Consider the following 26,719-nt stretch of genomic DNA (forward strand, 5'->3'; position numbering starts at 1 on the left):
ATGAGCTCATTTAATGTTTGTATTATTTTCCTTGTACAACTTTATGTTGTGCAGCATTGATTCTCCTAGTTACGCTACATAACCTTATCTTATGTTACCTTACCTGCCCTGATTTGCGTTACCTTGCCTTATTTTAAGTTACCATTACATTATGTTACTTTATGGTACAGTACATTATTGTAGTGGAAAAGGGGCATAACAAGAACAGAAAAAACCCAAACACTCGCATACCCTCGTTGTGTAAATGCACCCTGTAGCCCAGTTAGTGGGTCCACATCTTAATCCTAGGTAATAGTGCTTGGAGAGCAGGAATAAAATCTCCTATTGACACACAGGTATGACACATCCAGCTACCTGTAGGCCAACTGGAGACTCAACAGAGAGCTGATGACTGCTACCACTCAACTGTCAGTCTGTCGATTGAAAAAAAACTGATACTACACAGTCCAGCAGCCATACCTTGGATAGCTATCTGTTAGCAAAGCCCCAGCAGAGGAGCAATTACAGCAAATTATCCGCCTACCCTCGGGGTAAGACACACACACACAAACCCACACACATTGCGCACTAGCTAAAAACCTCACAATGACAAAAGATAGATGTGTGTCCAGACTTCATTTTATCATCTTGCATGGAATGCAGCACAGTGGTGATAGAGCTCGGGATGGTGGGAACAAAAAAACAGATTCTCTTACTCTGTGGATGTGTGTGAGTTTTTGTATTTGTGTGTGTCCTGGGAGAGCACGCCTGACATTATGTTTCATGGTTTTGGAAGGGTCTTTAGAAAAACCCAAATGGTTTTTCAAGGATTATATGGAAGACGATGACTGTAGAAAAATGTGATTATATGGTTCAAATGGGGCCTTTGTTCTTGGGGATGCCTGACCAGTGAGGTCATTATGTAGTGTAACCTGTGGGAGGTAATGGAAGAAGAGCAGGATGGATATTCACAGCCATTGATGCATTTGTTTCTGTGTGTGTGCAAGAGGAGAAAATGCAGCTTAGAGTGTCAAACTCTCAGACAGTGCTGTATTAGTTTGTGCTATTTGCCCTTAGACAATGTTTTACATAGGCGGAAACCTCCGGGTCTGAAAAGCTAAGCTATTGCGGAAATGCCTTAAGGAAGCATTCTTTTAAATAGCCATCAAGGGGTGACTCATAATACCTCTAACTTGATTTATTATCTCAGTTAACATTGGAAAGATGGTCTCAATCGCTTCTTTAAAGCCTTCTTCAATACAGCATGATGTTCATTCAGTAAATTATCGTCCCATTAAGAGTAAAATAGTTCAGTTCATGAAAAATGATTGCAGTGGTTTTGGTTGCCTTAAAATGTGTTATCCAGCGTTCGGTTGTACTGCGATCCACTTGTGTCACTTCTGGTTGCATAAAGCCAAGATGGCGACGGCCAAAATTCAAGGCTTTCAAACTGCAGTCCATGAACCAATGGGTGACGTCACGGTGGCTTAGTCTACTTCTTATATACAGTCATACAGAAAACACAGTGCTCCTCCTGCCATGATAGTCATTGATAGCTCCTGTGATCTAGCTGTCAAATTTGAATGACAAACAGTGTTAAATTGCTTCCAAGTAGGAAAATTTGGTGGATTTCATGGAATATGTTTTCATTTTACTGTTTCTTTGACAGTACCAATAATGCTTCGCAGGAAAATAAAGTGGAAAATAGGAAAATACATTTGGCGCGAATGTCTACTTCCATATCTAGAAATGGACATTTGGCAATGATGAAAAACGTAATTTGACATTCACGTGTAGGCTGTGAGGTTACGTTAACACTGCAAAAGTCACAACACAATTTTAATCTTTTTACTGTGATTTGCTTAAGTAGGTCATTGACATCATTATTCCAATTTGAAAAAAAAGTCAGTGTGAACAGATCATATAAACTCCACATCCAAAGCAGCTCAGGTGCAAGTAAACAAACTAAATCACGATTACTTTAACTAATGCCACATTTTATTTTCTGTGCTAAAGACTGACATGTTTTGCAAGCGAGCGACGATTACTCTAAATAGTAAAACCTTCTTTGTGGTGTATTTGCACTTCACTCTTAACTAATGTACCAGGCCCTTCATGTTTATTACAAACATACCTGCTTGAAACATTGAACGCATCACTTCCTGTGCACCAGAGGAATTTTCCCAGGAAAGAAACCCCAGACATGCTGATTTGAGCAGTAAACATAAAAGCTTTCATGGACCGGCTGTGGGTTGTCTCGTTGTTTATGTAGTAAAAATTACACTTCTTTATTTAAATTTGTTGCAAATTATTACTTAAACTTGAAATAGTAGCAACTTTACAAGTGCCCCACCTGTTGAGCATTAAGCACATGTCTTGGCTGTGCATGGGACACATAACAGTAATTAGCTATCACTGTTACTGCTCTGATTTCTGCAGGACATTGAGAGTAAAGCTGTCTGCTGCTGTTCTGTGTTTGCTAATGGAGCTTGACAGTCTGCAAAAGGGCCGGTCTCACTGCCTCATATCCTCGCTATGGACTGATGCTCCTGCCTGGCCTGAGTTCTCACACCACTGACCTCAGGGACTGTGTGTGTGTGTGTGTGATTGTCTTGGAATGTGACTGTAAGCCCCTCCGTCCTCTCTTTCTCATGTGTGTGTGGGATCCTTTAATGCAAGTGTTGTCTTGCATTCTTTGTTATGACATTTAAATCTGTACCTGTGCTATGTCACTGTCCATATGCGTGTAACGACCCTGCATGTATGTGTGTAAGCCCTATTATTTAATGTCTAGAGGTGTGTTTGTGGTTACGTGTACTGGACATAAACTCTGGCGCTTGCCAGTGGCCCTTGGCTGGTCCTGTGGCGCTCAGTGTGTCGGCTTTGATGGTGGGTCAGGGGAGAAGATCAGAGCACAGGATGAGTCTCCAAAGACAAAACCACACACACATACACACACACTTGCTCAAAGTTAATGATGACTCCCCGCAGACTCACAGCCCCTTGGTCTGTGAACATCGACCCAAGGAGCTGCCCTGCCAGCTGCCTGACTACAAAGGGCCAAAACTCTCAGTAGAGAGCGCAAACGGCTCCTGGTGTCAGCCAAGCATAGTGGCAACACAGGCAGCTCAAACCACTGCGGTGTTTGTGTGTGTGTGTATTGTACGCTGTCAATATTCATCTGCTTTGCAAAACTCAACAGCTGTCTCTGTGTTTTATCTTTCCACGCTGCTTCGATGTCAGAGGTCAAAGAGTTTCAAGCCAAAAATCTGGCTTGAGCCTCTTTAGAAAGACTGGCGTTTACAGCATATGATTTCCTCATGAGATGGGATTTTTCTTAATGAAAGACTTGCGATCATTGACAAGTTGTTATTGTATCAACTGCAAAAGTTCACCATGAAAGTCCAACTGACAGGCCAAACCTCAAATTAGGAACTTTGGAGGAATAAGCCATAAATGGAAGACAAGAAAATATCCGACCTATCATCAGAAACCATCAAGTCTGAGAGAAAAAACAGATAGGTTATGGGCTGTAATTACATAAACACACATGAATTCTTTTCATGCCTTTGACATCCAGAATATTTTTTTTATTGGTTTAGCCATACGCAAAGTCTTCAACAATGCTGACAGGTTCTTGGTGTGCAAAAATGTAATTGAAGGGCGTTTGTAAAAATGTCTGCTTTATTATTCTTCCCTTTCCCTCATTCACAAATGTTTTCTCCCTCTCATAGCCTTTCCTTCAGTGTGATGCATTATGGGTCAGAAGAAATAGTAAATGAAAGATTAAATTAGAATACAGAGATTTTTAGGAGGGTCTACGGGATCCAGTTTTGGCATGCTTTCTGCATAAAACCTCCACAAAGCTTGCCTATTGAGAATATACTGGGATATTTGCTGTACTGAGGAGAAAACTCTGCTTGTTTTACTACTACACTGGCTTCTTGTTCTCATGTTAGTTCAACAAGGTCAGTGGTTCCGGCGGCAATCATCCTATTTCTACCAGGAGACACTGAGTGGAAAGCCTGAAACCAAACATTGCTACAAGGACAGTAAGCCAGAGCATGGAGATGTCTTTTAAATCATACTTAAACTGTACTTGTAAATGGCAACATCAAATCTTTGCTGTTGGGAGTAGGAGGCAGAGTAAACCATGGATTGTGTGGTGCATTATGGGATAGTGATTGGAGGGACAAAGATCGATGCAAGCGTGGCTTTCAGGTTTTATTCTTGGCTTAAAAAAGTCAGTACAGTATCGTATGAATTCCATCCATATTGTACTTTATTATTTACATTTCATGTTAATCTTCACTTAAGCATGAAGTAGTATATTCTTCAGGAATAATAAGGGTGTTGAGGTTATGGTCGTGGGTGGGTGGGTCTGCCTGTCATGCAGAATATTGGAGTTCACCTCTTTTGTCTATACATCACCAGGTACATAACAGATACATTTCAAACACTCTCAGTCAGGTTAAGTAATGTTGGTGTCTCTTAAAGCAAACGACTTAGGAAAGTCTTGGGAAATAAAGGGAAGTTAAATGTACCACTATCCTGTCAAATCCCATTGTGGCTACAGTGGAAGCTTTTCCGCAAAAGTTAAATAGTCTTGCTTTTTTTTTGTTGGGCACAAAATACCATAGAACTGGTTCAGCATGTTGCTGTCTGGGTGTTTTGTGTTTGTGTTTTATATGTCTGCAACTGTAGGAGGTTAAAAAGCCCCTGTTTTAATTGGCAGTATGAACCAAATATCTTTGTCTGTCATCAAACTGGTACTGGTATTAAAATCTTACTGACAGATCTAATGAGAGCTCCCTTAAGACTCTTATTATCTGGGTCACAGGTGCTCCGTTCTCTGTAATCTGCATTGGAGCAATGGCTGCTCCAGGAAAGTCTACAACAGTAACAAGTATTTTAACAATACGATACGTCCATAAATGCAACTTTTTCTTAAGATTGTGGTCAAAACTGTGTCGAATGCCTTTTCTGGTTGTTTCTTGCATGAGCCTCAGCACCACAAAGGAAAAGTGAATTACTCATCTAGCTTCAAGGCTGAAAACTTTAAATAATTCCCTTTTAAAAAATTCATAGATATCTGACAACATTACTTTTGAGAAAACCATCCATAACCTTTCCTTTTAGTTAATTTTACAGAGGGGATTTTGAAGAAGGGCAAAAAAAGTATTTTGGTGAGAGAAGACGGCTGTTGGTTGTTTTGCTCTGAGTTTGTGGGACGAGTGAGAGAAAGCAGGAGGGATTTGTCCCTCCGAGGGATTGGCTGGACAGCAATAGGAGTGTGAGCAAACTTGCTGACCACTGACCACGGACGAGTCAGCTTGTCAACCACCCCAGGGCCTCTCCTGCACAGTTTCGCTTTTTCTGCTTCATATCGGAGAAATCTGCTATACACTTCTGCCAAACTACTTCTCTAGTTTACCTCCTGTAAAGCTCATAAATGTGTCTGTCTTCCATCCGTCCTTCCTTCGTCTACTTATAGATGTCATCCCACTTTTTGCTCTCTTCTTTTTCCGGTACTTTTCCATCATAACTACCAAATTGGGGATTGCATCCTCACAAACTTTCAATGTGTATGAAGATGTTACCGACAGTTGCTCGTCTTTATTTTTACTCCAGAGGTTGTAGTTATCAATCACTATCAGATTTATTTTTGGCTCTTTCTCTATCTTGTATTTGTCTGCTGAGCCGACTGCCTCTCCCTGCACAGACAGACAGCCTTCTGGCTCAAACTTTCACTCACTTGTCTTTCTTTCAGCACCTTTTCCCTTCCTTTGCTTCTTAAAGGGGCATGCATCTTGTTTTATAAAAACCTAACCTTCCACACCGAAGTTCCTTCAGTTCTTCCAAAGCTGGTTTGTAGAGGTATTTTTTTCTAATGATGTAGCTGGTCCGACAAAAATGCATATTCAATGGCTGTCGATTTGAAACTTTAGAAATTGTTTAGAACGTAGACTATTTAATTAGATATTCTCTTATTATATGAGAAAGTGATCACTGATGTGACATGGACTATTTGCCACTTTTAGACAGTTTTCTGCCAAATACTGACATGTTTGTAATGTTCTAAATTTAAAAATATTGATCACTGAATTTTAAGTCATATTCACCAAGCTTACAAAGGCTAAAGGACATATAAATCAATAACCAACTCAGCATGTGCTGGCTGTGAATAAATGACCATATGTGATAGCAAAATATTCTCAGGGTGTGTGTGTGCTTGTGTGTGTGTGTGTGTGATTGTGTGTGTGTGGGTTGCCATAGTACCTACAGCGGCAGGGACAGGACAGCAGCACCAGATGTTGCGCAGGTGGAAACGAGAATGAAAGTGTCCAAGTGAATCTGCCAATCGTCTGTCTCACTCTCTTTCTGCCTCAATCTTTCATCCCCTCTGTCCCTTTGGTCTCTCTCTTGCTCTCTTCATCTCTAGCACATCTGATTCTGTCTTTCTTTGTCCGGTCTTGTCAACTGATCCACTTCTCATTTTCTTCTCCTGTGTTATTTTAAATGACATCTACTTTTTTAAATTTTTAACATACAATTTTTTTTTCTGTATTTCTGTTTCCATTTAAGTTATAAATTACTACTTCCCTCTCAAAGATCCGTAATCAATTTCCCTCTCATCATTTCTCCCTCTTCTTGTATTTCAACTTGTCCTTTCACCAGAATTCGGTCAATTTGACACTCTTTCTCTGTCTTCATCATTTATGTGTTCTGTTTTTGTCTAACTACAGTTAATCACTATTGAAGCAGTCATCATTTATTCTCCTCTCCTCTCTTTTCTTTCTCCTTCTCTCTCTTGTGTCTTTCTGTTTCTACTAGCAGATGAATTCACCCATAGTGTTTAGGTGATTCATCAGAGAAATTCCCTGATATTATTCTATTTTCTGGTTAACCTCTGTTTATGTTCAAGTGACTGTGGATGAAAGAGAAACATAAACTCTGTATTATCTTTCTGTTTTTGTGCATTTTCTCATGAACTGGTGACCAGCGGTGGGAGTATGGTAATAAAATAAAGCCATAAAATACAATACACCTACAGATTAGTATTCACACACGACACATAAACACCGCACTTTCCATAGAGCCCTGTTTGCACCAAATCACCACTATAATAACTCCTTCCCCATCTTTAGAATCACTCTGAATGAATTCCTCTCTGAATCGTCCAAATCTAAATCCCTTTTCCCTTCTGTGTGTTCCTGTCTCAAAGCTCACGTCATGGTAGATTAGTACAGAGGTTACGCTCCCTGTACACGTCGTGTGAGGACTTCCCTTTGATTTTAGATGCAAAACCTCAGCGGATTTAAATCGAATTTCAAGCTGAAAAGGTGGAGAAGCAGCTGGAATGCTACTTAGCCGCTAGCGCTGTGGCTCCCAGGCCGCCTCGCAGTGGACTGCAGTGATAACGTGTGGGATAATGTGATTTGTATGACTGTTGCTTTCTTCATATGACGTAGTTTTAATTGCTCGTCTTCATCTAGATGCCGCTCAATATGACTTCCCTCTCCTATAAGAAGTTGCCAGTTGAAATCAAGGACCAGATTTGGCTGTTTACAAACTTGCTGCTTCACTGGAGCTGCTTACTGGAAGGCCAAGGCTGTACTGGATACCTTTGTTTGTGTATGTGTACTGTTTAGAAGTCAGAGGAGCTTACCAAAGCTGTGTTCACTCAAATAATAGTTATTATGAGCAGCCTAGTTAGATCAGCTTACTGGTTGTAATTCCAAGTTCAACAGAAATGGCAACAAACTTATGGCCTGGCCGTTATTTATGAATAACATAACACACAAAATTATAGGGGCTTTCAATCAATTTAGTATTTGTTCTTCCATGAAGTGAGAGGACTTGTGAGTGGCCGATTCAAATATGAATTTTCTAAATCAAAGCAAAAGAGGCAGAGATAAACTGACTATGGGTTAAGATCCAAAACATCCTCCATTTCCCATAATGCAACCAATAGCATCTTTTTGTGAGATCCCACCCTAAGAAATTCTGATGCTTAGTTTGCCAATACAGCCAGGTGCCTGATATTTTGTACATTTAACGCCGCACTGCAGCAGACGTAATAAATATTTGATACATGTGGAACTCCTCCTGACCTTCTCACCACCTACAGTCAGTTTATCAAAGAGTTGTTGTGCCAAAAAGTTAGCAGATTCTTATACAGGGAAAATAAAATTCCAAGCTGCTGGTGTTTAAGCCCAAGGCTGTTGAAGGGAGTGTTGTAAAGTAATTTAGAGTACCATGACCTCTGCTTAAAGCCTCCACACACAGACACACAAGCCTAGCAGATCTATTTACCCTTCAACACAAGACCAGACCAGTTATCACACACAGTTACTGCAACATCTGTGTGTGTGGTGTGGTGTGGGTGGGCAGCATGTGTAGTGCGATGATGGAATGGTCACTGTCACATCTGCTAGAAGTCACAGTGACGCTGATGTGAAATGCGTTTCGTTTTTTTATTTTGCTTCATTGGAAAGCGTTTGAAGTAGAGAGAGCTAGAACTGGCTCAGACGCAAACTTAGAGGCTTCAATTATTGTAATTTGTTTTTTATCAAGTCACAGCAATATATTTAAGGATTGGACTTTACAGATTTTCTCCAGAAACCCAATGAAGCTAAAAAGACACACCTCCCCTCCCTGCCTTTTCTGCTCAATTTCTTACTTAACTTTAGCATTTATGTAACTTGGAAATGTCTGGGGATGAGGGGAGCTGTGACCTTCCTGGGTGTGGGTACAAGGTGGGGCTGGCACTTATGGGAGAGTCTGATTGGTTCCAATGTTCTCACATCAACACAATTTTCTCTTTGGGGTATGACTCTGGGAACAAAATGTGTCATTGGTCCATTTTGGGCGGGTCCCCACATCATAAAATTACCAGAAAGTTTTAACAAGCCTGGCTCGGGTACAAAACCAAATTCTTCCTACCAGAGCTTTTCACTATAAAATTATCCGAATGAATCTTGAATATAAAATAAAATATCAGTTTGAATATAGTAACAGTATTGGCTTTTTTTTTTTAACTACCTCAGATATGTATGTGCTGTTGGACACACATTTATTGTGAAGGCATACGTTTGGTTATTGGAGGAAGGAGGAAGACTTCATGATGTTTCTAGTGGACAGCCTTCTGTCATTTAGTTAGTTAGGAGGTGTGTTCATATTGGCTCCACTTTTAACGTAATCACTTTGGAATATGTCCAACTATTGCTTCAACTAAACTAACTGAACTAGCTAGCTTTGTAATGTGCTGCAACTTGATGTTTTGCAGGCTAAATATGTCAAAGTTAGCCGTGTCCCCCTTGTTTATAGTATTTATGCTAAGCTAAACTAACCGACTGTAGCTTCATATTTTGCGTATTTGAGAACCTTCTCATTTAGTCTTGGCAAAAGCCAATGCATGATTTTGGACATATACTTTTAGTCCCACTACAGGTGAAAAACTGAGATGGTAGTATGGATCCAGCTCTTGGTTCCTAGTGAGTCTGCACTTACAGTCTGCAGTGGTGAAGCCTCGCTGCACTGACTGGAAACTAGAGCGGCGATAATGATGGAGAGTGTGTGTGGTAGGTATTTAAATCAGTGTGATGGAGAACGAATAGTAAAAGCGTGTTGATGTGTGTTTTGGGTACTCAAGCAATTATGTTACTAGTTTTTCTGTGTGTGTTTTGCAGAATATAGCACACATTTGAGGCGTAGCATTTACCGTATAAGTCTGCATGGGTATTTCTGTACACAACCTTCTAATTGCACTCGAAATGCCCTCTTTGTTCATTTCCCTCCTCTCACTCTGTGTGTCCGTCGACAAACTGACTCTGCCGTCGCTTTGCTGTGGGAGAAAAACCTCCAGCTGAGACAGGAACCAATTCCCCAGAGAGCACAGTATCATTATGGCGCATATTGCACTTAAAAGCATAGGAGGGAGCACATTTGTTGGTTTTTGTCGTTTCACGCCGTCAGAAGTGGTCATGGGCTTTTGCTTCGGACTGATGATAACAGGGGTTTATTTAGGGAAAATGGAAGCCACGAAACCTATTAGACCTTAAGTATAAATCACATGTGATCTTTTGAAAGGCTTCTATGGTCGACCTCAGCAAAGGATATCTGCTTATCACTCACTACTGTATATTTACACTGAAACCCTGTTTGTAAATATGCAATTTGATCCTATTTGTAGAAAATGCATGTTAACCTGAGACAAGCCACTGAAAGGACATTAAAGGTCAGAAAAGACAATGCTGTCCATAGGAAAAATATATAGGGGAAACATCATTGTCCTGCTTTAGTCCAAATGTAATCAAACCATGATTTTCATCCGAAGAGCCGGAGCAGAAAACTTGCATTCCAGTATTTAACTTCATGCAGAAGTTTTTTCCGCTTGTCTCTCTGTATTATCCTTACTGTCTATTTCTCTTTGTGCACAATGATTTAATCGTGTGTGTGTGTGTGTGTGTGTGTGCGTGTGTGTGTTTCCATCCCACAGTGGAGTACGACAGGGAGCTCTCTCCGCAGCGGCGTCACCACAAGGAGTTTAAGTTCAACCTCTCACAGATCCCAGAGGGCGAGGCCGTCACCGCAGCAGAGTTTCGCCTCTACAAGGAGTGTGTGAGCCGCGCCTTCCGCAACGACACCTTCTTACTCAAAGTCTACCAGGTGGTCAAGGAGCATCCTAACAGGTAACACACACACACACACACACACACACACACACACACACACACACACACACACACACACACACACACACACACACACACACACACACACACACACACACACACACACACATAGTGATACGCTTTTGACAATAAGATAACTGGTTTGAATCCCTCCAAATGAGAAATGCAGGGTGAAAATGTACATTGGACTCATCTTCTCTTTCTGATCCCAGTTTTAACATTGACTGTGCACAAAGATCTTCGTTTCTTACATACATAATGTACAACATAATTCTGTGCACCATATTGATACTCTTGCCTCCTAAATTTACACAGTTGTACATATTTGGCACCTTACAAAGCTTTGGCATATTGAGTGAAATCTAAAGTAAAGTTCTGTGGATTTGAACAGTGCTTGGCCATGCAATATGTGTGGGCATTAATCCACCAAGAGTTGAGTCTGGTATGTTTTTCAGAAGGGTTGCACTGCCATTGTACTGGGAATCGACAAGCCAAAAAAAATGTGTTACTGAAATCAGCAAGAATGCTTAGTTAACCTTATCTGGATACAAACAGGTGAAGCCTATGATTTAGTGGCCTCTCCATGTGTGTTTTTCTCTATCATTCTCCATGTGTGTTACACAGACTCTGGGCCCTTGCCATGTTTATATTGTAAAATCAAGCAAAACCAAGTCTCACAGAAATAGCACAGCTTTAAAATCCTCCTATCCCCCAAATGAGCGCAGCTCATACATGCCAAACATTTACATTACGTCGGCAGGGGCAGATAAACATTCAGTAAGATTTCTGAATGATATTTGTGTTTTATCAAGCCCGCCCAGCGAGAAGTCCGACATGAAGAGAATTCCTGAAATACATTTTAATATCGCAGAGTATATTTAGTTTCTAAATGAATACACATCATAGTATCTTTCTCCCTTACAGCTCGGTGCATGGAGAGCTGTTACACTTGATTAATGTGTTATTTTGGGTTTAATATTGTCAAGAAACAAAACACCTTAAGGTGGGGTCTTTAACACCAAATGTTCTCTGCCTACAGTCCTCGGCTAAAGCTGATCCACTCTTAGGCCTGCAGATTAAAAAAGTAGCTTTAGATGTTTGCAAAGTATATTTTGTCAAAAGATTTCTTTGGGTATCAAGAGCTACTTATTTGGTGCATTCCTTTATCCCTACAATGGGTGGTTTGTGCATTTCAACCCGGAGGTAAAGCCTTTTATTTTTGGAGATATTTGGAGATTAGATGGGCCCATATATCTCCAATTTCTGTATTATTGTAGGACAGGTTTCTACCTTGAAGAAAATAACAGCCCTGATGGTGTGCTATCAGCCGGAGATAAGTTTGCTCCTGATGTGTTTGTGGTTTGTTGCATGAATTCACTTTGTGGCGTGAATTCAAGGTGCAACCTGCATCCACTGACAAAACTAGTAATGTCTAAACAACATTAAAGTTGTAACTGCTCTTATTTTCCATTCCTATCTTCATTGCCTTCAGTGCTGAATGTAGAGTTTCGTCCAAGGTTTGGTGGTTTATATGCTGTTTAGTCGTTGTTGTTGTATTCACCATTTTCCGCCTTTTGCAAAACCGTTCCTATGTAACGGCCTGATCAGTGGGGAGCCTATTAACTCTCTCGTACCCCTCCTTTCCATAAAAACCTGACTCCTGTTTTGACTCTTAAGCCGTAATGATAGAGCGCTTAGTTATCCTGACACCCTTTGTACTTTTCATTTGATTGGTGCGGTTTCACTAACAGCAGGCAAGGAATGTGAGATTACTACGCCAGAAATGTGGCAAGCCTGACATCGTATTGAGAAAGGACAGGTTGCTGCAAAGGCTGTTTTTACTGACCCAAACCCATTCAGCTGCAGTTTCACAAGCTATTATAGTGTACCTAACAAGATGATTTCATTCCTGTTTTCCATTTACAAGTATTTAACCGTAATATTCCCTTAAGTCTGATCCTTAAGATGCTGCTTAGCTATACTGGCCTGTAAAACCAGAGTTATAATCTCCTTCTTGCACTGAAAAACTCTGCATCCTTTCCATCCAAATATCTAACTTGCAAATTGCTTTTACAATCCTACAAATATGCCCTTTCAGCTGTTTAAAAGATGAAAGCACATGGAATAACCAGGCCAGCTGTGTGCTATGCTCTCCCACCTTGCGTTACATTTTTAACAACATTCACTGACAAGACTTATAAAGGAGATTTATTGCAGCAAAAAAACACAACTTTCACCTTTCACCTTATTATTCCAGTTCATTTGAGCCGTCAGTCAATAAGAAGTTTTACAGTAGGCTCTCAGCAGCCATTGCCCTGCAGGCGGCTCTCTGACGGACCCCCTGCCACCCTTCACAGGCTGAACAGCGGCTGTGACGATGAGGCGGATACATTGGTACACTGGCTCATGCTGTGGCAAACGTGTGAACTTAGAAGAGGGCTGGAGTGTGTGTGTGTGTGTGTGTGTGTGTGTGTGTGTGTGTGTGTGTGTGTGTGTGTGTGTGTGTGTGTGTGTGAGTGTGAGAGAGAGGGGAATAGTGGCTAATACGGAAACTGTCAGAAACACTCTCATTAATGACCAATAAAGAGGGGCCTCTGATGCATGACTGCAGGGGCATTCTCCGAACACCTGGATGATTGTGAGGCTTTGATGTCGGCTCTGGAGGAGGGTCCGACAGACCCGACGCTGTCATTACTACTGTAATGGGATGGTGGGAGGACAGGCCCTCTTATCACTCACACTCTGTCTTCTCTTTACAACTCCTATGCTCTCTTTTCATTAATTCCTCCTCGGTTGTATTACGTGGGTCTCTTTTCTTCCCTTGCTTCACAGGTAGTTTCATTTTGCAGCCTGATTTCATTCAAATACAATATTGTAAATTATATAAACATACCTGTAGCCTGATACCAAGGATTTAATACCTTCCTTTTTTCCTGTCCCTCAGAGAGGTAGACTTATGGTCAGACCTACTGTGGAGTACAATACAGTGTATCCCAGCATTTTCAGTACAGCTATTCATCTTTCTGTCATTTTGTTATGATACCCTGATACAAACCTCCAGCTCCTGTGTCTCCCTTGGTTTCTTAAAGAGGTAGATCAGTCTGCTGGTGTTCTGAGCTACAGTATAATGTCAGTGTATCGTACCTCTGTATATAATGATGTAGATTGATTGATTAAAGCAATAAAATACAATGTACCAAAAACATTAAAGCGCATAATTATTAGAGTTGAGCACATTATACATTGTTTAAATGTTTTGTACATTTCTTTCTTGCCGGTGTTGGCTGGGTTTTCATGTCTGTTGACTCTTTATTTCTCCTTCGCTCTCTCACTGGAAGTTGTGTCACAGTCATTTTTCCTGTTTTGTGGTCTTACCAAATTAGTTTGACCCTCACTTTGTTACATGTATTCTTTTGGAGATCTTTTGATGGCTCCATCTTTTATTCTAAAATGTTGATAATATTCTTCACCAAGCTTAAGTCGGCCTTTTTTGATAGTTACCATCTCAGGTCTGAAAAACCTCAAAGACATTAAAACCTGGTCGGCAAAAAGCTGACACGCGTACTAACAAGCTTGGCTGCTCTGAACCTTAAAGGGCACCTTTATAAAATCAGATACACTAGTTAACTTAGAGTGCTTTGACTCCATCTTTTCCAGTTAGTTTTAAAGTGTGAGGCTTGATAATAGTGGCTTATTTCTTTCCTTTTTCATTATATTTTTCATAAGTTGACAGTTCGTTTCAGGATGTACCCAAAACAATTTTCCTCTGTTAATCATCTTCACCCACCCCTGACACAGTCAAGAGACTAAAACATATTTCTATTATTTTCTATGATCTATTTATTTGTGTGTGTCATCTCCTATGTTCTTCCAGAGAGGCAGACCTCTTCCTGCTGGAGTCTCGCAGGCTGTGGGGGTCTGAGGAGGGCTGGCTGGAATTTGACATCACGGCCACCAGCAACCTGTGGGTGATGAGCCCGGTACACAATCTGGGCCTGCAGGTCAGCGTGGAGACCAGCAGCGGTAAGAGATTTCATTGTGGAAATGTTTTTGTTTTATTTTTAAAGCACACGATGCACATAATAGCTGAAAGAACCTTTTAAAGTTTTCCAGTTTAAGTAAGTGACTTTCTGTGGTCGACAAAATGACCATAACTGACAACAGAGTCTACAGGCGACTTATAATAAATCACGACCATTACAGTAAATCTTGCCTTGTGAAGTTTTTAAGCGGCGTGTCTACTGAAACAGGGCAGACCATCAGCGCCAAGGAGGCGGGGCTCGTCGGACGTGACGGTGCGCTGGAGAAGCAGCCCTTCATGGTGGCGTTCTTCAAAGTCAGTGAAGTGCATATGCGCACCGCCCGATCCACCGGTGGAAAACGTCGCCAGCAGAACCGCAACCGCTCCTCGCAACCACAGGACGGGTCCAGAGGGCTAGGCCCAGCAGGTCAGTCTGACGTCCGCCACACGAACACTGAACCTCAACTGACCTCATCAAACAATACATCCATGAACACAATCAGACGCAACACTGACCTCAATCCAACCTCACTACATCCGTAACTGAAGTCTAACCTGTTGAGAAACCAAAGGATGTGTAGCATGTGTTTGAAGTGTTCCTCTTTGAGACACGTGATGAATTGGACCTGACTTCATCCGGATCTCTCTCTAATCAGCCCGCATCAAATGAAAATCCCAGCACAGGGAGATTGTCCAAAATTAGTTTTGACTGCAGTTTCTCTGTATGGATGAAGTGTATCCTAATACCTGCATATTGAGCAGGGAATATAGTGTTTTTCAAAGCTATATATATACACAATATTTTATTTATGAAGAGGTACCCTTTAAAGAAGAATTTAGCTAGAGAGTTGGATGGAGTATTAGATACAAAGGTGGTGCTAGGGAGAGTATAGAGGAGAAAGGAGTTTGATGACAAACTGAAAGAAAAAATGTAACAAGAAGAGAAGATTTCATTATGACTTTTGCGAATCTATCTTGACAGGTGACCTCATCCTCTGAACCTCCTCATTAGTCCTCCACGCTTGTCTTCTTACTCAGCCGTATGATGTAATGAGCAGGTATAAGCCTCATGTTATGAACTCTGCAAGCTTTTCAAATTAAATCAAACCCTAATCCGCCCACCTTTCACCTGCTGCGTGACTCTGGCCAAACTATACAGCGCTCACAGCTAAGCTGCTCCTGTGAGGCTTCATTGTGTGACTGGTGCAGTACATAAAGCAAGCGCTGAGGGAGCCTGCTGTTAATATCCGTCTGATCCTTGGCTAATTTGACGGATGAAGCATTATGCTAAAATTAAGCCTTCATGGCTCAAGGCTTTGACTCTGCTGTGTATGCAGCCCTATACAAATGTATCCAAGTATTGATGATATTCCTGTTAAGTGTTAATATATTAAAACATTTCTTATGCCCATGCTCAACGTTTTCTAAAAGTCTTTCTACAACATCTGTTGCAGCTACGGTATGGTTAAAATAATGGAAAGATTATTATGGAAAGATTGTGGCAAAAATAAACTACAGTTAAAGTGTGGTTAAGGTCAAGTGACTTAACACTTGGTTAGCATGCTGCTGTCTGCACGGGCACAGAACATTGGCATTGGACATTAATTGAAGTGCATGTTCGTCTGAAGGATCATAGCATTATTTAACTTATATCACTTTAATCACTGGCTGGTCTCCTGCGAAACTTGTGATAAATAACGACGAGAATCAGCAGTATACTTGAGCTGAGTCCAGAGACTTGTCCTAAATTAGCGGCTAATTTGTGCTGATTCTCAGTCCAAAACGGCTCAAGCCTGCACCTTAAAAAACCTGACTACATCTGGGCCAGAGCCGGCTCACTTTTGGTCCTCTGGTGCCAGAACACAGCTAGGTGCACTGACACAGCTGTAAAAGGCCCCACTTGGCTGGATACCTGGGAAGCGATTTACCTTTGCTTTGCTTCTCCTGCTCCCCCGTTAAATGGCTCTACCATCTGCGTGGTGTACAGACGTATTTGTGGGACAAGTTGGGTTCGTTCTCATTAATACTCTGAAAAACCTTTGCTGAGATTGTTTTTTTGACTCGATTTCCTGTTTGTTCAGTGCATCTCCTTCACTTTCTCAGTAGGTCACTGTGTGCTGCTGTTAACACAACAGGTTGTAAGTAAAGGTCCTGCAGGGCTTTTTCCCGGTAATTGCATTAGATGAAAGCTTTGGCTGACATAACAGAGAACAAAGACTCATCATTTGTTATGCTACCGGACAGTTAGAGTGTAGCCTACCACATGTTCACTTTTGGCTCCAGACGTGTACTCTCTCCTACCCAGTTGTCTTTGGCTTGAAACCTCTAAAGACTTTAAGTCGAGATGCCTTGAAGATGATACTGATACTGGTGTACACCAGTGAATCAGAAGGCTGAGAGGCACACCATGTGCTCACAATGTGGTTTAGCGTTTTCCTTAATGAATGCCATCTCAGCTCTATTTCAGTATATAAAGGTTTGTCAATTGTACATAAATTCATCATTACATTTTTTTTTTAAATGCTAATAGATTTTCTCATAAGAAAATTAGGACAAAGGTAGGTTGGTCGTAGTCTGCTTTTGTGTCCCAGATTTTATCAGGATGAGAAAACTTTCTCTGAAGTGACTCAAAAAATGTGCTCTAACAAGGACAAACTGTTAAATAGGCGTCCTGGAGGATTGGACTTTACATAACCCAAAACATCAAGACCTCTCCGCCTCGCCACTCGGGACGACGGGGAGTGTAAATATTTAGATCCTACACAGGAAGCAGGGAGGCCCCCCTCGCGACAGCCGAGTGTCCGTGGCCAGCAGAGGACTGCTGGGATTGGACGGGATGGGAGGATCCGCCAGGAATTCAGGAGGGCATATGGTTTCAATACCGCATCGCTCACTCCAGAGACAGGGAGGAGGACAGGATGGATGGGGAGAGCATCCGTCTTGTGGAGCGCTCATGGGGAGTAACAAAATGTGGACGTTGTCCCCCAGTTTCTGTTTGACACAACGCTACAGTGCATCAGTTCAGGCCACCACAACACCAACTGAAAGGAGTATTTTCCCAATAATTCACCTTGCTACTTTTTTTACCGAAAAAACATGAGATCTAAGGCCGGAAGGCAGCAATGTGTTTGTTTTTAATTGCTCTCGTGTGCACTAACTTCCACATATAGGCTTTAAAAAAAGCATGAGTTACTGCTCTGTTTGCTTTCTAAAAATAGTTTCCCTCCTCTGCCCAGATTGCAAACTCCTGACCTGTGTGGTTGACCACTGTACTGATTTTACTGAATCTTTCGTATCAGTTTGGTAACATTTTCTCCTCGTTTTAAGTATAACTGACACCCTGTGAGATAATTTTGTCAATTTTCGTTTTTATACATTTGGCTGTGCTGCTTTGCTCTGTCCAAAATTACTGAAATGCTGTCCTCAGTCTGCTAAGGATTTAAAACTATGAAACTTAATTTTCCCTACTGTGCTCCCTGTGAGGCCATGGGCTTTGTTATGTCCTCATTTGCACATTTTAAGTGAGCTGGAATTAAAATGACATGTGATATTAAATGTCTTCCAGATGACAAAATTGGACAAAATCAGCCAAATAAATTTGTGTTAAGTGTTGAGATAATGGTGTGATAAGTCATCTTTGTTTTTCACATTTCAGTCACAAAAGCAGACAATTTGCAGACCAGGCAGACTAGTGTCTTGTTTTCTTAATTATTGAGCATATTGGTCTTTTTTCTTAAGTTAGGACTTATGCATCGGATGGATGAATAGTTTTATCAGCATTATGCTTCCGCCCCCTCTGGGTGTGCCTTATGTGTGCTAAGGGGGAAAATGCTGCTGTGTACATCGCCAAAAGAACAATGCAACACCTTTAAAGGTAATTTGGGGTTTTGTGGGCGAAGAAGGCCGGGGAGGTAATGGGAGTCGGGTTGGGCTCTGGCTGTGGGGGAAGTTAACAACCATCCGGGGAAGGAATATAACATCCCGGCTGCAAAGGCGGCCTGTAATTAGGCCTAGCCAGTCATTAGCCGCACAGCTAAAAGACTGACCGTGCTAACAGTATTGCTTAAAGAATTATAATAACACGGCGCTCGGCCAGCCGTGTTTTTTCATCTGTCCCTCCTCTCCTCCCTCCACCTCCTCATTATCCTCGCTCCCTCCCCGCCCAACCTCCTTTTGTTTACCGTTGGAGTAATTAGACATGGCGGAGCTCCCTCGCAGGGTTTAATAACCTCTGTGATGAAAGACAGGAAGAAAGATAAACTTCAGTAGTAGTGGTTGGTGGGAGGGGAAAAGAGAGGAGAAACGTCAGACAGTGACATTCTCCTTTCATGTCGCTGTTCACGGCCTCTCTCCGTTCAGGGAGGAATTAGGCCATCGGGACTCTCTCCTTCCTCCTTCTGGGTTAGTGACCCAGATTCTATCTTAAACAGTGGGCCTATATAACCCACGTTTTCTGTCACCACCACCTCTATGGGACTGCGTGTAATTGATACTGTAAAAGCTGCAATATTTTCTCACTCTTGATTTGAGAAATGCTGGAGAAAACTATAGAGTTACAGTGAGATTGTGAGATTGTGGCGTGGTTGAAATGACTTTTTAACGCCATATGTCACACGCACACAAACATGCTTCCTAGACCAAACACCCTGACTATAAAGTCTGAATCGGCACCATTTAATTCTTGTATTTTTGGAACAACATGAATATAAGTTATAGCTTTTTCCTCCTAACGTAGGTCCTGGAGAAAGTGTTTTGGGGCCTTAATGAATGGCAGGTAGTGTAGTGAGAGGTTAGTATCAGCTCAGCACATTATATTGAACGTCTCAGTGTTAAAGAGCTACAGTGCTTGTGCTCAGTAAGGAGCAGTGTTTCCCCTGCTATTGAATACACTGGGTGGGGAACCGGCAGTCGCTGCCCCACCTCAATGAATTCAATATGAATTGGCTTTAGTGGAGACTTTTAGTGTCACATGGTCAAATGGATGATTGTCTACTCACAGAGAAACATTTCCAGTTTGAACACTGTTATATGCTGTTATATGGGAGTAGAGTTCTGTTCCACTGGCTCCATACACATTGCCATGTCAGTAAAAGGAAATCCTGCTTCCATTTGATATTCAAATATTTGATCCTGACGGCTATGCAAGAAGAAGGTGGAATTTAAAATTCCCGCTTATGCTTCTGCATTTGCCTGACGATGCTATAAGGAATTATTTAATGTTTCACGAAATATGCTTTTTCACTTTCTTTACGAGGGTTACATAAGATTGATACCACTAATGTCTGTCCTGTAATCATGAAGCTACAGCCGGCAGCTGGTAAGCTTAGTGTAAAAACCACAACATATTATTTTAACTCTATTTTAAACAAGATACAAGATATTGTTTGGTGCACTCTAGTGATGCTGGTAAGGTAAATGTTGTTACCTTTGGACAGAGCAGGGTATGCTGTTTCACAATTGCCTGTCTTTATGCTAAGCTATGCTAACAACCTACTAGCTGTAGCTTTATATTTAGCATACAAACACAAGAATGGTATCAAACAAGATTATTTTCCAAAATGTCAAACTAATCCTTTAATAAATACGACTCATAAAACCATCTGAATGACTACGACAACCTACTGATATACTCACAAATACACATAAGTGTGGTAAGCACATATGTTTAATACATTTTGTAGTAAGTAGTAGTATATAAATGAGTATAATGCGTATAATATGTAGAGTAGTCTTTTCTCATTCTCCCTCCCACCTCTGCTCTGTCGAGGAAGGAAAAAGAAATGAATGGAAGCCTCATGGGAGCTGGAGCTCAGCGGTAGCTGTGTGGCATAAAATTTTTACAGGCAGGAAGGGGAGATGTGGTTTATGGGCACCACAAATCTGGGCCTTTACACTCAATGAAAGCCCACAGTAAATATCAGCTTTATTCCTCTTAAAGAGCCCCACAGACTGTAAATGGAGATGGCTTTGAAGGCCAAGAGGTGCAAGGAAAATCAGTTTTGTGTGTGCGTGTGTGAGAGAGTGAGGATAAGGGAAAAAGTTTCTAAATATTATACCTTGTGCTGTACAGCATACGGAAAATCAAGATATTCTATTAATGTGTTGATATCCACATTCCGTTCAATGTGATGAGTTTAAGAGATTTTGACTATCTCAGGAATTATATCAGCTCTCCAACCATGTGCACCAACAGTTACTGTACTGTACACTGTAAAAGGTGTGGGACCCAGTTGCTGATGTTCATTTAAACTTGATTCTGACTGCACAGGGTAACATGTAACATTTCATTATTCATTATTCTAGAGATACTGCACATTTGTCATTTAAAGTAATAGCATATTTTCTCTGTCACAGCACTCAAATTGAATTCATGACAAGGAGCTGTGTGCAAATTCTAAAGACAGAAATCAAATGGGATGATCTGATTTTTGCCACCCTGCCTGCCACCATAGAAACCCCATGAAGAACTATATTAAGTGTTGTTGAAGTCAGACTAGCGTGCAGGCAGCTTCATTCACCCTCCAATTTGGGCTGGGATTTGACCCAAGTGTGTGTGTGTGTGTGTGTGTGTGTGTGTGTGTGTGTGTGTGTGTGTGTGTGTGTGTGTGTGTGTGTGTGTGTGTGTGTGTGTGTGTGTGTGTGTGTGTGTGTGTGTGTGTGTACAAGAAAAGTGTGTGCAGATTGAGCCCGTGCATTTGTCAGTATTTGTAAAAATTTCAAGCAGATTGATAGTGTAACACAATTATTTACAAAGACATGTTGACTGGCATAGAAATAGCAAGCCATAAATTCATAAAATCTGTGTGATCCAACACTGATAAATCTCTACACATTAACTGTGTGAACTGTGTAAAGCCCATCCCTACTATAATACTGTAATGTGTCAATTCCTTTTTCTATAAACGTCACCTCAGGTTCATATCAGGTCAGCCAAGTAACTTAGCCAATCGGCTTAGTTCTTTCAGTGTCCCTTTTCCTCTGTCCTTGGATGTTTCCTGTATACAAACAATATACACACTGGAAATGAGCCTTACAATGGATGAACAAAATGTGTATTTTATTATTCTAATAATTATAGGAAATATCTGTACAATCTTACAGCAGCTGGTCTAGAACCAGCCTGTTCCCTCATTTGTGAAAGTCCTCATATAGTATATCTGTTAAATACGAATGCTGTCTTCGGTTAAACACTCTGGCAGATCAGTCAGTCCACAGGGAGGCAGGACGAGCACACGTGACCCGGTATCCATGTGTATCATCTGGACGCACACAGAGCCAAACATGTGTGCCTGAATGCACAGCAAAATGCACACAAACAACACACACACACACACATATAACTGTATTTCCACATTAGCAGACACCCAGTGAACCACCCTTCCTATTGTAAAGGAAGGAACTGTAAACTGGGGAAACACCTGACTGTATTTGATGGTTACGGATGACCCTTTGACCTCACCTCGCACCCGCCCGTCATGACCAGCGTCACCTTTCCTTTCCTGTCTCTTTCAGAATTAACCCGTCTAATCAGATGACTTATTTATGTCGTCATAAGATCACCAGAACGTGTTCACTTCAGATTGTAGAAAACTGAAGCCCAAAACCGTTCAACGCTCTTCTTCTGTTTCTTTCTTATTTATTTCAAGCTTAGTTGAATGCAAGTGACAAATCCAACTTGCTCTCCCTCCCTACCCCCCTCCCTCCCTCCCTCCTCCTGTCTGTCTGTCTGTCTGCTATTCGTATTTGAGACGAGTCCAGCTAAAACACAAGTCACAAGTCTGGGCAGTGCGGTCAGTGCGTCTGTTCAAAAAATGAAAATTGATTTGATGATGAAATCTTGATGCAACTAGAGCTGATGAATTTAAATTGCAACTCTTCATTTTAATAGGTGGCTAAGTGAACTTTGGCTGTTAAACAGATAAACATCAGGTCATCTGTGTGTGCGTGTGTGTGTGTGTGTGTGTGTGTGTGTATTTATGTATGTACAGTAAGTGCCAGTGGTAATGAATGATTGAGAGATGTAAGGACCCAACATCAATGACCCTTACATAATTGAAGTGTGTTTGTATATATATGGTGTGTGTGTCGCTCTCTCCAACTCCAGCTGACTAAACAAGTCTGCTTTTGGTGAGTTAGTGAGGTGAGTGGCTGTGACTGAGTGACAAATCCACGTCTGCAGTCTGACTCACTCGCTCTCTTTTTATCTGACACACACACACACACACACACACGCACAAACACGCGCACATTTAAAATATGTATATCTATATATTATATTAATATGCAATTCTCTCTTGTAAATGCTCATCTCTGTAGACACGCAGGTCCTCTCTATTGCCTATGTGAAGCAAATAGCCATGTTTGCATGGCTTGACAGGATAAGTGGCTGCCCCCAAACAGGCTGACTATGCAATGAGCAACTCTGAAGAACTAGCAAATGACAGTGTTGAATGTGAGAGTCGGTTGCAGATAACCTCAAAGCTGTAAATTGTTTTTCTTTCTTGCAATGTGTAAAGTTATTGTAGTCTAAATATCTTCGGCACTAACTCTTCTAGGCTAAACATGCAATCAGAAACCAGTATAGTAACCCTAATGACAAGTAACACCAAAAAAAACCCTACTAAAATAGTCAACCACTAGAGGGTTTTCAGTCAAAACAGTCGGTTAACAGTTTTATAATTAACTCTGCTACGTGACAATATGCAGACCAACAACCGACTGCAATTAAAACCGCGCTCAGGCTAAAGGCTGAAGTGTTGCTGGAGGCGATGTCGGGCCACCAACAAGCCAAGCTACATTTTGCTTACAGGACTCTAATCCGTACCATAGCTTGATTTTTATTTATTTAAAGAAAAAATCACAACAATGAAATCAATGAGGCGAGACAGAAAGAGTGAGCGAGAGGACGTCAGTGGAAAGTCAGTGTCACCGTCTTGACTTCAGCGTGGTGACCGATGCCAGCAATGACCTCCTCGACTGTGAAAAGAAGCCAAACTTTACCTGGGACTGTCTGTGGCCGTCTGCCCTGCTGCTGCAGAATGGAACAGAGATAATTAGGAACAAACTGCAGGGCAGGAGAGTCTATAAACACAGTTGACACTGTGTCACCGCTCGCGCCAGCGCCAAGCAGTATTTGAATGCTCATGAATTCAATTAGGCTGGTGCTCACACTCATTAAACGGCAGATGAATGTGAAGCACGTACAGAACGGTGACCGCTGTAGTTAGCGCTTGTGCCTGTGCTGTGGTCTACGCCCTCACATGTGTCTCCACCCAGTGCATTACATGAGACGGATTGTGTTGTTCTTCTGCTCTCAGATTCTGAATGTCATGAGTCACTTGCATGAGGTTTAATTGGGAATAATTTACCCAGGGAAGGGTTTTAGCTTAACTATGGCCATTCCATCATCATGTTGGGCCACTAGAAAGATATGAACAACATAATATAGATGTTACTCATTCACAACAGGTCTAACCATCCACTGTTTTTTGGGGCAAATCTATGAAGAATGATGATTTCTGTTGTTCTGTTTCAGATTACAACAGCAGCGATCAGAAGACGGCATGCAGAAGACATGAGCTCTATGTCAGCTTCAGAGAGCTGGGCTGGCAGGTAGCCAACATTTTCTAATTCAATACAACAAGTTTGCATACACATTTGTGATGAAAAGGATGAGGTGGTTTTGATCCTTAATGCTACTTAAGTTCAAGTTTGATTTACTAATCAATGTTTACTGAAACCTAGGTAACGTACTGATGTTAAAATATTTTAAAAGGCTAATAAAATAGAAATGTACTGTATATGGAATTTTTTCCATTGACGATCCATAAACACACACATAATGTTTCAGGTACGTCTTCCGCAATGTGCAATAGTCATTAAGCTTCGGAACAAAGTTATTTTATACAGTAGAAACAATAAATGTCCATTGTATTTTTACTAGGTGACGTATAAAGTTAAAACATGTGTCTTAATAGTTGCTTACTCAAAATCTCCACTCTATGATATTTAAGGGGCCCTATTGTGAACTCACACTATAAACCTCACTGACTGTCCGGCTGATATGACACTAGTGCTGCCAAGCAAGAGTGATCAGGAGAGAAGAAGTTAGTTAAAGTAGCTTGGTGGGAGTAGACCTAAGTCTCATATGAGTGTGTGTGAGTGTGTGTGTGTGTGTGTATGTGTGTGTGTGTTTACGAGGAGACAGACTGAGGTAGAAATAGAAGGTCAGGGTTACGTACATCCTTACCAACAAGCTGTGAGCTGTTAACATGTTAAAACAGCACTGACATCTAGAGGGAGACTGCCAGCACTTTCTCTCTATCTCTGTCTCACACACACACACACACACACACACACACACACACACACACACACACACACACACACACACACACACACACACACACACACACACACACACACACACACACACACACACATGGGTGCGCGTACACATACACAGAAATGGAGTTGGACAGAATGAGAGGGACAGAAATATAAAGAAAAAGACAAGAGATATTATTAAAGGTACACTAGAGAAAAACACCAAAATGAATTAGAAAGAGGTCAAACATGCAGAGAATTTGTCAGACTAAAACATTAAGACGCAGAGAGGAAGGAAGGAAGGAAGGAGGAGAGCGATTCTACAGAGAGGAATGTTTAAACAGGGACGTCCTTAAAGACAGACCAACAGGAGTCAGGTGGGCCACTGTTGAGTTGTTGACAGTGATGCAAAGAGCAGGAACGAATTGTGGAATCAGAGCTGACCTTTTTAGTGTTTCAAAAACTTGCCTCTCTGACTAGGCATTGATATATTAAGATGTTTTATCGACTTGATTTGATTGGTGTCATCTGCTCTTGTCTGTGCTGCTTTTAACGCTTACTGTCATGTGTTTCTCTAAGGACTGGATCATTGCTCCTGAAGGCTACGCAGCCAACTACTGTGATGGAGAGTGCTCCTTCCCCCTTAACGCCCACATGAACGCCACCAACCACGCCATTGTTCAGACACTGGTAAGGCCAGCACACAGGAGTGTATCATGCTCAGTGTATTCTAAACACAGTGTACTCAGTACACCTTCCTGTACTTGGTGGACAAAGGTCAAATTCAGTGTCACAATATAAAGCACATTTTTAGCCATCACTTAAGAATTCATATCCTAAAGTCATGAAGATATTGACAGACATGGATGGAAATTGGAACTTGACTGGTTGGCGCAGAAGGCGGTTATTCTTGTTTATGAAATACTATACCATGACATTTTTTAAGGGCTTTTTTATATTACGAAATTGTTTATGGTGTTCTATTCTATGACATTTGATTCTTTAATACGATTTTTTTATGGAACACAGTACTATTTTATTGCATACTGTACTGACTTTTTATGATATACTATATTTTCATGACTTTTTTTCTCCAATATGGCATTCTTATGGCATACTATATAATAAAATGTAAAGACATTCTGACTTTTTACTGACTTTTTTCAACATACTATTCTATGACTTTTTACTGAATTTTTGACATACTGTACTCTGACTTACTGAACTACTTTTTTGACCTACTAAACTATAACTTTTTCGATACTATACTATGACTTTTTACTGACTTTTTTTGACATATTAAACTATGACTTTTTAATGACTTTTCTTGACAAACTAAACTGATTTTTTAAAACTATTTATTTCTATGTATTTTTTATGGCTTTTTTCAACATACTTAACTCTGACTGATTTCGACATACTATACTATTACTTTTTTATGACTTTTTGACATACTGTACTATGACTTTTTTTTTTTTTATGCTTTTTTTGTATGCTTTTATTGTAGTTTATAGAGGTTTAAAGAATTTATTTTGATTTCCAGGTGCACCTGATGAACCCAGAGAACGTACCAAAGCCTTGCTGTGCCCCCACCAAACTCCACGCCATCTCAGTGCTCTACTTTGATGACAACTCCAACGTCATACTGAAGAAATACAAGAACATGGTGGTACGGGCTTGCGGCTGCCACTGACAC

At 41.1% G+C, this 26,719-nt stretch overlaps 1 protein-coding gene across 1 annotated transcript in view; it reads left to right on the plus strand.

Annotated features, from left to right (window-relative positions):
* The window catches only part of bmp6 (bone morphogenetic protein 6), a 41,676-nt gene extending 14,957 nt beyond the window's left edge, over nucleotides 1-26,719 (plus strand). Inside the window, exons 2-7 of the mRNA XM_054622565.1 lie at nucleotides 10,481-10,673; nucleotides 14,551-14,699; nucleotides 14,927-15,124; nucleotides 24,233-24,309; nucleotides 25,603-25,713; nucleotides 26,567-26,719. Coding sequence (XP_054478540.1) covers nucleotides 10,481-10,673; nucleotides 14,551-14,699; nucleotides 14,927-15,124; nucleotides 24,233-24,309; nucleotides 25,603-25,713; nucleotides 26,567-26,716 — 878 coding nt within the window. The 3' untranslated portion in view covers nucleotides 26,717-26,719. The remainder of the gene's footprint in view (nucleotides 1-10,480; nucleotides 10,674-14,550; nucleotides 14,700-14,926; nucleotides 15,125-24,232; nucleotides 24,310-25,602; nucleotides 25,714-26,566) is intronic.

Source organism: Anoplopoma fimbria, chromosome 21 (genome assembly GCF_027596085.1).
Source record: "Anoplopoma fimbria isolate UVic2021 breed Golden Eagle Sablefish chromosome 21, Afim_UVic_2022, whole genome shotgun sequence".
In the NCBI taxonomy this organism is placed as follows: domain Eukaryota; kingdom Metazoa; phylum Chordata; class Actinopteri; order Perciformes; family Anoplopomatidae; genus Anoplopoma; species Anoplopoma fimbria.